At 50.2% G+C, this 16,911-nt stretch overlaps 1 protein-coding gene across 2 annotated transcripts in view; it reads right to left on the minus strand.

Moving 5' to 3' along the window:
- Positions 1 to 16,911, minus strand: part of PRKAG2 (protein kinase AMP-activated non-catalytic subunit gamma 2) — a 322,654-nt gene that overhangs the window by 217,919 nt on the left and 87,824 nt on the right. For both annotated transcript variants that reach the window (XM_030932276.1, XM_030932275.1), the window contains exon 3: positions 13,937 to 14,216. In XM_030932276.1, coding sequence (XP_030788136.1) covers positions 13,937 to 14,216 — 280 coding nt within the window. The remainder of the gene's footprint in view (positions 1 to 13,936; positions 14,217 to 16,911) is intronic.

Here is a 16,911-nt window from a genome sequence, read left to right on the forward strand (position 1 = left end):
TTATACTGGAGTCAGAGGGTCCCGTAGTCCAATAGGGATAGTCTCCTTAGAAAAAGGAGAAATTTGAACACAGAGATATGTGCATGGAAAAACCTCTGTGGAGATGAAGGCAGAGACTGGGTGCTGTGCCTCCAAGCCAAGGAATGGCAATGATGACCAGCACAGACCAGGAGAAAGAACAGAGGCGTGGAACAGACCCCCTCACAGCCTCAGAAGGAGTCAGCCCTCCCCACACCCCGATTCCAGACTTCCAGCCTCTTGAGATAATAAACTTCCATTTTGTTTTTTTTTTTTTTTTTTAAAGATGGAGTCTCACTCTGTCACCCAGGCTGGAGTGCGTGGCCCGATCTCAGCTTGCTGCAATCTCTGCTTCCCGGGTTCAAGCAATTCTCCTGCCTCAGCCTCCCGAGTAGCTGGGACTACAGGCACCTGCCACCATATGCGGCTAGTTTTTGTATTTTTAGTAGAGATGGGGTTTCACCATGTTGGCCAGGCTGGCCTCAAACTCCTGACCTCAAGTGATTTGCCTGCCTTGGCCTCCCAAAGTTTTGGGATTACAGGCGTGAGCCACCTTGCCCGGCCAACTTCTGTTGTTTAATGCACGTGGTTTGTACTGCTGTTATAGTGGCCCCAGCAAATGAATACACCTGTCATGATTTGTAGTCATCCACATTCACTCAGATATCAGTGCATATGAGTGAGGCTCAAAGAGTACCAGCTAATTGTTAAATCCTGTGGCAAGTCACTTTGTGACGTGAGTCATTACTCACTGACTTTTTTGAAACCAAATGTTTCTTAGATCTGCTCAAAGGAAGAACTGGCTGAAGCTCCGGTTCCTTCTTATTCTGATTATGGAGCCACAATTAAGTGTTGCTGCCCAGAGATTCTCATTTCTCCACAGCCTCCTTTATCTCTCAGCCATTTTCCTCTAGAAGCAGAGCCTGAGGCAAGGATTAAGATCAGGGTGAGGTAGGGCAGGAGAAGCAGCAATGAAATGAGTTGTCATGCTGGTTGCTGATGCATGATAAGCTGCAAATAATAACATAATCAGAATAAAGAGCAGGGGAGCTCAGAAAGTGTGTTCACTTGTCCCATGGGACTACTCCAGGCGGGCTCAAGAAAGGAACTATATCTGGGGGGGATCCACAGCCATCATCAAGGAGAAGGAGGTTTCTGCCCAGCTTCCTCAAAGCCACAGTTCCTACTGGTCAAATATTACTCTGTGGAGAGCTAAACTACCCCATACTTCTAGGCTGTGTCATCCAGCCCCTCGCCATCATTCAAGAGGCCAAGCTTCTTGCCCATATTTTAGGGTATTCTTGAGGTAAGGGGAATACGGCCTACAATGACCCCACCAAAACCCCATTAGCAATGGCAAAGCTTAAATAAATAAATCAGAAGTAAGTCTTCATCAATAAAGCTTAGAACCCTTGGTCTTCAAGATCTCTCTTCTCTCCTTCCTCCCTCCCTCCCTCCCTCCCTCCCTCCCTTCCTTCCTTCCTTCTCCTTCCTTTCCTTCCTCCCTCCCTTCCTTCTTTTTTTTTTTTTTTGATAGAGTCTCACTCTATTGCCCAGGCTGGACTGCAGTATCACTGCAGCCTCTGTCTCCTGAATTCAAGTGATCCTCCCGCCTCAGCCTCCCTTCATAGCTGGGATTACAGGCACACGCCACCATACCTGGCCAATTTTTATGTTTTAGTAGAGACAGGGTTTTGCCATGTTGGCCAGGCTGGTCTTCAACTCCTGGGCTCAAGTGATCTGCCTGCCTCAGCCTCCTAAAGTGCTGAGATTATAGGCGTGAGCCACTGCACCTGGCCAGTTTTCAAGATTTTTCCAAACAGAACAAGAAGGCTGCAGGTGGTGCCAGGAGTCAATTGGACAAGGACAGCCTATGCCAGAAGAAACAGCAACTCTAGCCTTGCTCCTTCCTCCCATCCTGGGCCGCTGTGTCATGATTCTTACCCACTCCCAATCCAATCCCCACTTGAAAGACCTCAACAGCCTTGGAGTTCTAATGCACTGTGGCCTTCCTGCCGCCCTGAGATGCTCCAAACTCCACGGAGGGTATTCCCCCAGTGCAGAGAGCAATAACCCTATCCGGTTTCACCAAAGGGCTGTGTCAGCTGTGCTGGGCAGGCAGCTTTCCACAGTGTTTTGCTGCATTTAAGAGTCACAAGAAGAAACTAACCCAGGCAGAAAAGCTGAGAACAAGCCTCGGTCAAGCAAAGAAGAGAAGACAAGTGAAAGTAAACATCAAAGAAAATGGCCCAGGAACTTTGGATGCAGTTGACGCCGTGGTTGTGGACTGCGCTGGGTTAGATAGTGCCCCCCACCAATTCATTTCCTTTCCAGAACCTCAGAAGGTGACCTTATTTGGAAACAGAGTCATCGCAGATGCAGTCACTTAAGTTGAGGTCGCAGTGAAGTATGGTGGGTTCTTAATCTCCTTTGACTGTTGTCACTTTAAGAAAAGGAAAAGAGATAGACACACAGGGAAGGCCACGGGATGATGAAGGTAGAAGCTGAAGTTACGCATCTACGAGCCAAGGAACCCCAAGGTTTGTGGGCAACTGCCAGAAGCTAGGAGGGAGGCCTGGAACAGAGCCCTCCCAGAGCCTTCAGAGGGAGCATGGCCTTGCCGACACCCTGGATTCCAACTTCCAGCCTCCAGAATTGTGGGAATAGGAATCCGGGTGGCTTAGGCCATGTAGCCTGTGGTGCCTGTATGGCAGCCCCTGAAACTAACCTGTGGGCCATGAAGGCAAGGATGCTGCAGCTGTATCTGGGGAGGTGTGGCAGAAACACAAGGTGGGCAGGTGGCACTGCTTGCGGGGCTGGGGTGCTGGGCTGACACAGCAGAGGGTGCACCCCCACCCCATAGAGTGGGCACTTAACCTGCTGGCCCCAGAGTGCGTGTGTCCACTGCTAGGGACCACGGAGGCCAAGTTCAGTACCTTTTGAGAAATAAAGCTAAAATCCTAAGCCGCCAACCAACTGAAAGAACCCCCTCTTGGCCATGGGGACCCCAGGGAAACCTTAAAATTGAATTCTCGGCCATAATGGGATGAGAGGTCAGATGTGCCTCATTATACCCCCTCCCTTGCTAACCACCATTAGCCTTCCTTCCCCAAGGGTTAAATGGAAACCAGCCCTTTTGAAAGATTTGTTCCATTCCTAAGATTAGCCAGCTGTCTAATGCTGCCCCTTCCTTTTGCAGGTTCGACACAACCAACCAGCATTCCTTCCTGATAAGAGACCCCTGACCATGGGGTGGCTCTGACCAGTTGATGGAGGCTGCACACAGACGGTCTTCACATCCTCAGCTTCACTCTCTGACATATAGGGCCTACTGTAATCCATTTAAAGGTTAAGTCTCCACCCCAGAGTGAACATGGACACATGCTGCACACACATTAGCCAGTTATGCATGTCTATGCTTCCTCTTTCTGAATATTCATAGCTCCTCCTATAACCTGTTGAATATGTATATTTGACCACCCTGTTCAGCATCAGTCTCTGTCTTCCATTCTTGAAGTGCCTGTCTCCAGCATTTGGCTGGAGGCTTCCCAGCCTGTCAGAATGGAGACGTGCTGGCTGCACCCTTTTTTAAGAAGTGATCCTTTCCAAATGTAGGAACCTCACCATTCTTCAACTGACACTTTGCTGGTCACTGAGCAAGGTGTGCTGGGAGGAGTGAGGGCTCTGAGGTCTCGCAGGTTTTCTGGGGAGCTTGATTCTTGGGGAGTGACCTACAAATAGCACACGTATTGAAAACACATCAACCAGTCTCAGAGCAGCCCTGTCTCTTGGGTTTCAAGAATTCTACCTGGAGCTGTAGGGGGGTGAGATAGAAACTGGCCTTCCTCCTGGAGAACCCAGTGAACAAACCACCATGCCCTACGCCCCGTCCCCAACTTGAGCACTAAGCGCTGCAGAGGCTGAGAAGTAGGGGTTCCAGCCACGGTTGAGTCTTGTGTTGACCATTTTCTAAATCAACCACAGGCTCCCTAAGATTCAAGCAGCACTGTGGGCTTATGACGTCACACATTGACCATGCTGCACGTGGAAATTATGCCAAAGCATGATCGAATTACCTGCCCAAAATGTATAGGTTGTTTACAAAAATAACCAGCCCTCCTCTGTTCCTTACTTCAGGCTCTAAGATCTGCCTGATTTCTACCACTGTAAGAACACAGAAAGTAACCTCATTACATGCATGATTTTTACCCTATCTTCATTCCAGCTATGTTATTCTTTATGCTTTTCCTTTAGGTAAAATTTCAATTTCCGCTTTACATTTTTGGCATTTTAAAAGAAAACATTATATCACTTCTACCAGCACCACATTTCTTGTCTTTCCCAAGTCTGCCGATGCTTTCAAAATCCCCACATCCCAAACTCAGCGCCATTAAATTGCAGTGAACCTGGTGGTGGAATGGGAGGTGGGTGCTTAGGGATTATTCCACTTCCTCCCTCCCTCCTGCACTCTGTTCCAAAGCCAGAGAGCTCCATGTTCTTTTGCTGTACCTGAACAACTGTGGGAGGAATCATTTCGTACGCATGCAATACATACAATGCCATCTTTCCTAGAAGTCTCAAGCCCCAGGGTGTATATCAGTGTCACCTGAGGAGCCTGTTAAAACTTTTGATTCTAAGACTCAGGACATGGAGCCATTCGTTTCACTGGTATGCGAATGTCTTTGTGCACTAGGGATGTTAGTCCTGCGTCAGTTCGTCATTTACTTCTGGTCTAGCGCGCGCTTTTCACGTTTATATTGCTGTTTTGTTTCGTTTTCCATTTGGAGTGGGAGGCTGTATGGAAGTGGGCATCTTGATGCCATCGATGATATTGCCTCTGTCCCTTCACGGTTTCTGAACCTGGTCAGGCTTACACATGGCCCACTGAAATCCCTGGTCAGTAGAGCCATCATCTTGTATTCAGAAACATCAGCCCACACTTTAGAAAGCATTGAGAAACAAGTTCAGTTATTGGTGAATGAATTTCAAACAACTTGCTCAGTGCCTTCGGGCGCCATTCTAGACCCTAAGAAAGCTTTGAATAAAACAGAATCTCTGTCCTTAGACAGTTTACACTCTGGTGGGGAGAGACAGGCAAGTGAACCAGTAAATAGACAGTATATCCTATGGGGAATCAGTAGTGTAGATGCCTGCAAGGAGATTGCTACTACTTTATCCAGGGTGTCAAAGGAAGGCCTTTCTACTAAGGTGAGTCCTTTTCAGGAAATCTGAAGAGCTGTCTGGAGAGGCTGCCTGGGAGCCAGCAGTGGGCTTATATTCCCAACACACATAATGCCCCTTTCAGTGGGTCATCTCTTCTATCCCTCTCCCACCATCCTACACAGCACAAGAACTGGGCTTCAATCTCTGGTATGACACTCTAAAACTCTCCAAAATCTTCTCCAACCAAAACTCACCTTCTAAAATCTTCCCTTCACTCACCTGGACCCCAGTTATGCATTTCTCTCTTAGACAGTTCTTCATTCTTTCTAACAGGAATGCATCCAGTTCTCCTCTACCTCATCAATATAGCAAAGCTCTGAGAATCAAGCCTGCAAACTTTGAAAGAAGGCAAGAAAGGCTGTGGATATTTATATCACAAACGTAAACATATTTTTTGCACCTTCTAGAAAGGTCTGACATCCCAAGATTTAGATATTCAAACGTTTTGGAGGTACATTACTTAAAACATTTAAAGTTTAGTTCCACATGGAAATTATCTTGGTGTGACCAAGAGCCAGGTGTGGTGGCTCACACCTGTAATTCCAGCACTTTGGGAGGCTGAGGTGGGAGGGCCTCTTGAGTACAGGAGCTCGAGACTAGCCTGGGCAATACACTGAGACCCAATTTCTACAAAAAGTTAAAAAATTAACCAGGCATGGTGGTGTGCATCTGTAGTCCCACCTATTGTGGGCTAAGGGTGGGAGGATCGCTTGAGCCTGGGAAGTTGAGGCTCTGCAGTGATTCTGCCACTGTGCTCTGGCCTGGATGACAGAGACCCTGTCTCTAAATGAAAGAAAGAAAGACAGAAAGAGAGAGAAAGAAAGAGAGGGAGAGATAGAAAGAGAGAAAGAGAGAGAGAAAGAAAGAAAGAGAGAGAAAAAGAGAAAGAGTGAGAGAAAGAAAGAAAGAGAAAGAGAGAGAGAAAGAGACAAAGAGAAAGACAGAGAGACAGAGAGAGAGAGAGAGAGGAGAGAAAGGAAGGAAGGGAGGGAGGGAGGGAGGGAGGGAGGGAAGGTTAGGGAAATGACCAAGGAGCCACTTTTATCGATTTTTTTCGTAAATGGCTAGCTGGTTATCCCATTATTGGTTTATAGATCCCTAAGATCTATTCCATTAAAGCAGAGTCTCAGCCCCTGGACTAAAAGTGGACTTGGGAGTTCAACCACCTGACTTCACATTTTGGCTTTACCACTTGGTAGCTGTGTGGTCTTTGTTCAACAACTTAAGCCCTCCATGCCTCAGTTTCTGGTTTGGTAAACATTGTACAAATACAAGAGTTGCTACGAAGATTGAAAGAATTATATACAATGCACTTAGAACACACACAGATTTTTATAAGGAGCAAAATTTAGCAACACGTGAAATTAAACCATTCTGGAGGTCATGCCATGCTGACTATGTGAGATTCTTTTTGCTTTTTAAAAGACTTTAATCTTATTATTTGCAGTTCATGAACACACAGACATGCACTTTCCTTCCCTCATCTTCAAAGGCAAGATCACCCTAAACCAACTTGCAAAATCTTTTGAAGCTAAAGATTCACTGTTCTGGAAGCTCCTGCAGCCACCCAGCCACTTAAGAATTCTTGTGGCACAAGGTCAGCCAGGTAAACATTTCAGGCTTTGCAGGCCATGGGGTCTCTGTTGCACCTGCTCGGTTCTGCTGTTGGAGTGTGGAAGCGGCAGGAGAGGAACACACAGATGGGCATGACTGTGTCTCCATGACAGCTTTGTTTACAAAAAGAGGTGGCAGGCCAGATTTTGTCCTGGGGCTGTCATTTGCTGACCGCTGCATTAGAGGGAGAGACGGAAAAGTGGGGCATTGTTTTGGTTGGGGTGTTTGATCATCAAAGGGAAGTAGGTTTGATACTCCACGGTGCTAGAAGGAGTATGATGAGAATGCCAGCCACACCACGAATCCTCAGGCTACTCTTCCTCTGTCCAGAGGCAACTCCATACAGGCAGCCTCCGAGAGGTAAGATCCTTCCAGAAGAAAGGTCTGGTTCTCTTCCCTGGGCAAGAAACACCAGCCAACCTAGGTACTTATTGGTCCCAAGACCAGCTGTGGAATCCAGAACTGTGGTCTCCATCTGTGTTCCCCCTCCTGTCTTAGAGTATCTGAAGATTGAATTATCTCTTTTTCCTTTTTCATTTCTCCTTCTGAAATGATAGTGATCATAATTTCCATCTTTCTGCTTTCTTTCCCCTTAATAATAGAAAACAGTGTTTATCAGCCAGGCGCAGCGGCTCATGCCTGTAATCCCAGCATTTTGGGAGGCTGAGGCGGACAGATCACTTGATGTGAGGAGTTTGAGACCAGCCTGGCTAACATGGCAAAGCCCTGTCTCTACTAAAAATACAAAAATTAGCCAGGCGTGGTGGTGGGAGCCTGTAATCCCAGCTACTCAGGAGGCTGAGGCATGAGAAATCGCTTGAACCCAGGAGGCAGAGGTTGCAGTGAGCCGAGATCTCGCCATTGCACTCCAGCCTGGGTGACAGAGTGAGATCCCATCTCAAAAAAAAGAAAAAGAAGGAAAACAGTGTTGATCAAGCTCTGGTGTATGTCAGTATCACCTGAGGAGTCTGTCAAAACTTGAGATTCTACGTTTGTCCTGTAGGCCATACATTATAGGACAGAAAGATGAGATGGAAACAGAACTTGAGGAGAAGTGGGCATTACTTTGAGACTGAAGACTCAGAAAACAGGGGGTCATAACCACATCCTCCTTAATGTCAAGGCTGGATGTGACGCTGCATCACCCTCCATCGGGGAAGCAGCTCACACAATTGTATGTAGGCTCACTGGGCCACGTGTGATGAGGGCATCCTTGCATGCACACATGCTGGCCAAGGAGGGCAGAGTGCCACAGTCCCCTTTCGGTTGCCAGCTGGAACACTCTTGTCCTGGAACTTCCTGCCCTGCCTCCCGGTTCCTGGTCATTCTGCTTCTCCTGTGTGATCCTATCCCCCAACCCCCACCTGACCCTGATTGATTCAGGGATCCTAACTGGGCTAATCAGATATCCTGCGACAAGGCACTTAGGACAGTAAATGGAGAGACACACAGACTAGGACTTCTCTAGATCTCTTGTAAAGATCCAAGAATTCTTGCTGCTGAGGCCTCAGGGCCAGTCTGGTTCCTTCCCTTTCTGAGTCCTGAGGGTTCAGCTCTTTTATGAATTCCATAAATGGCCCCAAATCCTTCCAATACATTGTCTGCTTATTAAAAAGTAGTCTTGTGAATATAAAAGAAAAGGGAGCGAAACTGGATTCAGAAAGGCTGGAAATGCATTCCTAATGCCTTTTGCCCAGATTTGGTTCAAAGGCTTCTAGCAACCAGTGCAGACAGAGGAAACTGTGCTATTACATGATTCATGTCTGCTAGAGACAAAAGCAGTCCCGTTGATCAGAAGTTCAGCTATTCTTGGTACCAAGACCAGACAGCAAGTTCCTCCCAGGGGCCCTGTGTCATGAACGAAGTCTTCGTGGCATCCCCCAGTGGACACAGTGGCTTTCATGGGGCTGTTTCTTCCTGAGGCCCTCCAGATGGGCTGATGGCATTACTCTCAGGCTCAATTTCATGAAGTTAGTTCTGGGGCAGTGGGGGAGCAATCTATAGTCTGGGAACCTTGATCCAGGAATGGATTTTCAAGTGCGGAGGAAAGCAGACAGATTGTGCCTCCTCCAGGCCAGCCTCATGCCAAGCACAACTGAAGGGCCATCTGGAAGGAGCTCAGGGTGACCTCCCAGTCAAGTAACACCACAGCACAGAGACCTGGAGCTTCGTGCCTTATCAGCCATAGGGCTGGGGGAGGGATGGCTTCTTTCAGGGAAAGCCAAGGAGATGGGTTCGATGAGTCTCAAGGGCACCAACGTGAGCAATGCTCTGGGGACCAGGCTTGCTCTGTTCTGAACTCCCTATCCCAGGGGGCTTCTCTGAAGAAGCATGCCCCCACCCCAACCTAATCAATCCTTGCCCTTGTGAGCGGCTCAGAGCCATGCCATAGCCTTCCCAAGCCCGACCCTTGGCTGTCTACCCCGACGGCAAAACTGGGCTGTAACAGGCTCTACCTTCTCCATGGTACCTGAGAAGCCAGAATGGTGAACCTGGGATTTTCTAGCCAAGGACACTGAAGGGCCTTGGAAATAGTCAACAGAAAAAGGCAGCTAAAGGGAGCCAGGAGTCAGGCTCATCTTCCGTGCCCAACGTCCCACCACGTCCACCAAGAAAGAGCTGCAGTGCCTGACTCCCTGCGTCCCAAGGGAGGGCCCAGGCCCTGGGTGCATACGGGCCCCAGCAGGCAGCCCCAGGTCCCTTCGTAGCTGTCTGCACTTCTGCCATAGGAAAAAGCAATTTGCAGGCTCACCGAGCTCATAGACTGCACTCAGGCCTGGAGGAAGGTGCAAATGGCAGGCCCAGCCTGGGCAGTGCAGGCCCCCTTGGTGAGGAAGCAGCAGTTTTAGGTTTCTGGAATGAGAGGTAGCTGAGGGGCTCATATACCCCAGCATGTGGATTGGGGGCACAGGGGTGCGGAGCTATGAGTGGACTGTGGGCCCCCACCCAGCAGTGAGGCCTTCATGTGCATGGCTGAGGAGGATCAGGGGCCTCACCGTCTCTGCTTCTGAGCCTCAGCCTCATCCCCAGGACCCCTTGGGTGCTGGACACTGCCAGGGTGAGGCCTCCTGAAGGTACAACCCCCACATTCCTCAGCCTGCAGCTGGAGCTCCTGCAGTACAGGAGATGGGTTTGCGGGCTCACTCTCCGACTCCACCTGCCTGTCTCGGCCCCTGGCTTTAAGGAAAGGGTGGAGGGGAGTCTGGGGAGCATCCTCCTGTGCAGACCACAGGCCCTGATGGAAGGGGCCATGGCCAGGTTCAGCTTGGGCCCCAAGCTCTAGCTCTTCACTGCTGCAGCACCCCATGCGGACATCGGCAGAGTCCGCCCCAGGCCCATGCCTGCGTTCCCTCCCTGTGAGCACAGGGTCTGCTGGGATCCGCTCAGATCCAGAGGTGCTGGGAGTCTTGGATCTGCCTCTGATAGAGGTTGAGTGTTTGTCCCCTCATCTCAGGTTGAAACTGGATCCTGGTGTTGGAGGTGGGGCCTGGTGGGTGGTGTTTGGGTCTTGGGGGCAGATGCCTCATGAATGGCTGGGTTGCCTCCCTGCAGCAGTGAGTCCTGCTGTCTTAGCTGGGTGTTTTAAAGACTCCAATACCTCTCCCCTCTCTCTTGCTCCCTCTCTCGTGTGTGAGCTCTGTACACCCCGGCTTTCCTTTGCCTTCCTCCATGAGTGGAAGCAGCCTGAAGCCCTTGCAAACACCTTTGCAGAGACCATGACAGCAGGAGAAGGTCCAGCCTGGCTCACTTCATCCTGCATCCAGCCTCATAGGCTGGCTGGCTTTGCTCATTACCTGGGCGGAGGCCAAGCTAACCCAGGGAGAAATTAGTTTATAGTTTAATTTGAAAGCAAGGATGATAATAGTACCTGCCTGAAACCAACTCCCTCCTTGCTCAGGGACCAAAAACCAGCTTCATGAGATGAATGAAAGACCACAGATTAGGATTACGGGAGGGGCCTGAACTCTGCGGACATGCAGGTGCAGTTTCTATGATCTCTTACTGCTCTAGGGTCATGGGGCCAGAGGTCACAAGACTTGTGACTTCCCCAGTTGCTCCTGTAGATAACATCACTATTTAAAACTTAAAATTGGTCTTCTGAGATAAGATTTTAGACTTGAATTCTGGCAACCAATGGACCCCACCCAGACCCATGATTCAACTGACCCTGTGGCCCTCACCTAGAGGCTGACTCAGTGCTGGAGGACTGTTTCCACACCACTATGATCTCGTCCCCCACCAATCAGCAGCACCCATTCCCTAGCCCCCTGCCCATCAAATTGCCCATAGAAACCCTAAGCTCTGAGCCTCTGGGGAGGCTGACCTGAGTGATGGCTCCATCTGCCATGTGGCTGGCCTCATGTTAATTAAACACTTTACTACAATACCACGGTCTCGATGAATTGGTTTTATCTGTGCAGTGGGCATGAGGCTCCCATCGGATGGCTATGCCCTCCCCAGAAGCAGATGTTGGCACCATGCCTCTGTGCAGCCTGCAGAACCATGAGCCAAATAAACCTCTTCTCTTTATAAATGACCCAGCCTCAGGTCCTCCTTTATAGCAATGCAAAATGGAGCAACATCACCTCCCAGCCTGAACCTCCACACTCAGCCATCTGCAGTTTCTCCCCATGCCTTCTCCAAGCCCTGCTACATCTCAGCTTTCCCCAGCCAGCCCTTAAGCCTGAGCACGGGGCCTTGGCTGTCCCCAGGCATTTCTGGTGGCTCTCTTTCTCCCGCTGCTACCAACACCCACAACTTCTGTTCCACATCTTGCCACTGCCCCAAGGCTTAGGTCTAGGAGCTTGACAATTTTTTCAGGATGTATTCATTTTTAACTACCGATAAGTGAAGATAGTCTTAAAAAATTGGAATGTCATCTAAAGCAACATTTTCCTTCCACCCATCCACTCTTAATTCTTCACTTAGAAGCTGCTGCTAGCAGTCCAATGCACGTCCTTTAAAAAAATAAAAAGGTATATGTGTGTACCCACATACATATATGCACATACATACACACATACATCTATACAAATCCAACATACACACACACACACCCCATATATGCTGTGTTCAAATTATTATATGCATATGCTTTCTTTCCCCATAAATGGTTTCCTTACAGTCCCTTCTAGCTTTGATTATCTGTCTGCAATTCTGTCAGTTACTGGAAGAAAACATTTGAAAGAGGATAAATAACAATGAAAGATAGTGAAAAGGAGGAATACTTTAAGAAATTGATATGGTTTCAAGAGGAGATCTTTCTGGACTCAGTTTCTAAAAGAACAGGCCATTTCCCAGGCTGGACAGTGGGCAGCACCAAACCTCCCTCCGAATGCTGTACTGAGCTGCAGCCCAGGCCCCGGGGACCAGACAACTTCTCCTGCACCTTCTGGTGCCACTGCTGGGCTCCCAAAAGGGACCCTCTGCCTGCAGGGGCCCCTCCTCCTTCTCTCCCCACTCCTCCCTCTTGCCCTCTCCTCCCACCCCTGTGGAGGGCTCTGTGCAGGAGAACAATGTAGAGGGAGGCAGAGGGTGCTGGTTCCTGCCAGAGCTTCAGGACCTTCCCATGGGAGCCAGCTCAGAGCCCCGACACTCCTTTGGGCACCTTTTAATCATCAGGTTCCCTGTGCTGCTGTCTGCCCTGCTCAGCAAGCCTGCCCTGTCCTAACTCAGCACAGGCCTCACCACGGAGACAATCTCATCCTTTCTTCTAAAGCCTGCTTGTCCCTGACTAGGAGCCCTTGAAGGTAGGAATTCTGTCTTTTCATCCACCAATTCCAGCACTTTCGATCTACACAACATCGCAAGTTCCCCAACAAGGCAAACTGTGGACCCATCCTCTTCCTCTTCGACAAATCCCACCTGTGTGACGTGGAACCCTCACCCAGCTTTCCCATCAGGCCAGGCCTGATTTCCTTCCTCTGCACAGCATTTGAGCCCTCATCTCTAGATGATGTTTATACAGAGAGATGGGGAAAGAAAGGGGCATCCTAGGGCTAAAGTGCACAAACTTAAAGGAAACTGTGACAACCCCACAGCGTTGAGGGGTGTGTGCAGAGAATGGTCAGGACCTGCCCCCCAGAACACACACACAATCCACATGCAGGAGCACCTTCATTTGTTTTACGTAGAAAGACAAAGTACAAAATCTGTCCAAGAGATAGATCTGCTCCACTCACACACAATACGATGCACGAACCCCTCCACCTCCAAGGTGGTGGATGAAGAAGCGAGGCTGACAGAGACCTGGCTTCTCATCCTATGGCCAATGCTGTCTGATGGAAGAGTTTGAAGTCAGAAACACTGAAACTCCCCTCTTGCTGCCCAAAGGCAAATTTGTTTTCCACATCACTATTTTCCCCAGTACAAATGTTCTAAGTCAGTAGAAAGAACTGGAAAGAATAGACAAAGGAAAGGAGAAAGTAAACGCCATGAACTTTATAGTTCGTGGTATATTTCACATTATCATCGACGGTGCTCGAGTGAAAATACCTTATCCTCAGATCACAAACACTCATGAGCCTACGGAACTCTTTCTTCAACACTCACATTTCCTTCTTCCGTTTCTCCAGCTCCCTCCTAGCTTCCATTCCCAGAGCCCCAAACAGAAAAAGTCAGGATTTGCCAGAAACAGGTGTAGTCAAACCCCCAAGTACCAAACCATGGAAAGCGGGAGCCATATTGGGCTGACCAAAACAGTGTGGTCTCATGGCTCCGGGTGAGGGCCTAAACTTGGCTCCATGCCTGCAGTCTCCAGAGAAGGCTGGAGGCAAGTGTGTCATCCGATTGTCCACACAAGCCGTACTGTGAGTATCCGGGTATTTACAGTTAACCCAACGACTGTGCCGGAAGGATTACGCTTTGATAGACTGGCATAGGAAGAAAGTGACAGGTGGAAACTGATGTTCTGGAGACAGACTTGTTTAGTGGGGTATCGGTGGGGAGAAACAGACACAGGCACTCAGCACCAAGCCGCTCACAGCCACCTGGCAGCTTCGGTGCCACCATGGATGTTTGGCTGCAGAAGAGGCCCCCAGCATCCCAGCACCCACCTGAAACAATAGCATCAAGGTCTTACTTTTTCTGGAGCGGGAGAAAAACCTGATGCCTCCGGGCGAGGTAGCAGGGTTGGAGTTGGGGGAAGACTCTTTGGAGGAGGAGCGGAAGATCCCGCTGAAGCTCATGCGTCGAGGGGAGCGCGGCGGGGACTCCTGGTAGGAGAACGGGAATACGGTTTTCGGAGAGCCGGGGCTGGTCTTGGGCCTTACAGGTGCAGACATGGGGCTGGAGGGCCGGGGCTGGGGGCCTCTGGAGAAGAATCCTTTGGAGGGGCTGCCCGGGCCAAAGGGGCTGTCCACCTGCAGAAAAACAGATGAATGGATGCAGTCACTCCACGCCCCGGACACACTGCCTCCTGCCCTGTATGGAACTTCTCATCATTGTCCCCTGTCACCACGCAGGCCCCCCATAGTACTCTCCCCGAGAAACAGCCCTAAGCTCTTCCACAGAGGCGGCCACTGAACGGTCTGCAGGTAGCACCTGCCCCAAGGACAACCCCTCACAGGCTGGCAGCACCACATCCTGGAGGTCCACTAACCATCCTGTCCCACTCCTTAGAAGGGGCTTCCAGGAGGTCGAGGGGAGGAAGAGAAGCAGAGCTCAAAATGAGCATCTCCCTCCTTTATTACAGGCCTGCCTGCTTTCACCTCTCAAGACCTCACGTCCAGCCAAGGTCTGACCACACAGGACTGCAGTTCTCTTACCTGCCTATGAGATCCCTATGTTCCAGAACAGAGTGGGCCTAGAACTCCATCCTGGGACCTCAGTCCTAGGAGATGAATTTTTCACCTCTAAGCTGCTTCAGCATTTGAAAGACTGAGGCTGCCGACAGAAGTCAGGAGAAAAGTTAACAAGACTGGCCAGGCGCGGTGGCTCACGCCTGTAATCCCAGCATGCTGGGAGGCCGAGGCGGCGGATCACCTGAGGTCAGGCTCACGCCTGTAATCCCAGCATGCTGGGAGGCCGAGGCGGCGGATCACCTGAGGTCAGGCTCACGCCTGTAATCCCAGCATGCTGGGAGGCCGAGGCGGCGGATCACCTGAGGTCAGGCTCACGCCTGTAATCCCAGCATGCTGGGAGGCCGAGGCGGTGGATCACCTGAGGTCAGGAGTTTGAAACCAGTTGGGCCAACATGGTGAAACCCATCTCTACTAAAAATACAAAAAAAAAAATTAGCTGGGTTTGGTGGTGGGCACCTGTAATCCCAGCTACTTGGGAGGCTGAGGCAGGAGAATCTCTTGAACCCGAGAGGCAGAGTTTGCAGTGAGTCAAGATGGCGCCATTGCACTCCAGCCTGGGCAACAGAGGGAGACTCCACTTCAAAAAAAAAAAAAAAGAAAGAAAGAAAGAAAGAAAGTTAACAAAGCCCAACACCTCTGAGACTCACTTCACTGACGATTTAAAATTCTAGTCATGGTTTAAAAAATTATCAGACCCCGTAACTTTAAGCCAAGGCACAGGGCTCATAGTAGACTTTGAGAAACATCCCACGTGTCCGCAGCCGTGTTCCTGCTGGGTGCGTGGAGGAGCTCGTACCCTCCCTCTGGGTGCCTGTATTTGGCCCCAGCTCTGCCACCTGCTGAGCCAACCTGGGCATGTTACTTGGTCTCACGGAGCCTCAGCTCCCTCACCTATGAAATGAGGATGGTCATGCCTTCACCTCGAGGGCTGCTTAAACATCAGATGAAGCCATGTGAGGCCAGGAAGCACACGGGCGTGGTAAACAGCTCTTGCCCTACCACTTGGGAAACTTGCAAGCTACACGGAGTGGAAAGGACCTCAGAGATGACCCAGTTCAGAAGTAAGAAGGGCGAGTAACTCGTCCGCAGGGCTCACAGGGTGCCAGGACCAGAGCAGACGTGGGAAATGCTGCGTTCCGGCGGCCGCGCTGAAAACGGAGCACAGGACACCCCACAGGCAGCCTCGGTGCCACTTCGAGGTCTCTCTGTCCCACTTTGGGGTGCGCTGTCCGGACCGCAGCCTGGGGACGTTCTTCCGCCACTAGAGGGCGGCCCAAGCCCCGAGCCCGCAGCCCCGGGAGGACAGGATGCCCGTGGCGTGGACCTGCGCAGCACAGCCTCCCTGCGTGGCCTCTCCAGCCCAAAGAGCCGGCGCCGCCACGTGGAGGTGCAGGGCTCGGTCTGGCGCGGACACCTTCGTGAGTGGGCCTGGCAGGAAGAAGAGTGTGGTTCTGTAGGACCTTGTAACTCAAATTCTCCTGGCTATAAAGAAGTTTGAATTTTTATTTTTTTGTGTAGTTCTTTTTTGTTTTTTTTTGTTTTTGAGAGAGGGTCTGCCTCTGTGGCTCAGGCTGCAGTGCAGTGGCTCAATCTCAGCTCACTGCAACCTCCACCTCCGGGGCTCAAGCAATCCTCCTGCCTCAGCCTCCTGAGTAGCTGGGATTACAGGTATCACCACCACGCCCAGCTGATTTTTTTTGTGACCATTTAATATGAAAAGCATTTAGATTCTCTGTTTATAGAATATTCCATTTAGCCACTATTCCACCTAACTATGGGAATCAGAACAAATCCTGAGAATAAATTTACAAACAAGAGATTCTTCAGGCGGGGGGTGGTGGCTTACACCTGTAATCCCAGCACTTTTGGAGGCCAAGGTGGGTGTATCACCTGAACTCAGGAGTTCGAGACCAGCCTGGGCAACATGGCAAAACACTGTCTCTACAAAAAATACAAAAATTGCCAGGTGTGGTGGCCTGTAGTCCCAGCTACTCAGGCGGCTGAGGTGGGAGGATCACTTGAGCCCAGGAGGTGGAGGTGGAGGCTGCAGTAAGCAAGGTGACACCACTGCACTCCAGCCAGCCTGGGTACAGAGCAAAACCTTGTCTCAAAAAAAAAAAAAGGTTATTCTTCAAGAGGTGGGTGCTGTGTGTGCAGATCTAGGGTGGGGTGGGGGCTGAGAGAAGCCAGCAGGAACAACACACACAGGGACCAGGGTGGTCCTATCACAAAGTGATACAACAAGCTGGTCCTG

This window comes from Rhinopithecus roxellana, chromosome 6, assembly GCF_007565055.1.
Source record: "Rhinopithecus roxellana isolate Shanxi Qingling chromosome 6, ASM756505v1, whole genome shotgun sequence".
Lineage (NCBI taxonomy): Eukaryota > Metazoa > Chordata > Mammalia > Primates > Cercopithecidae > Rhinopithecus > Rhinopithecus roxellana.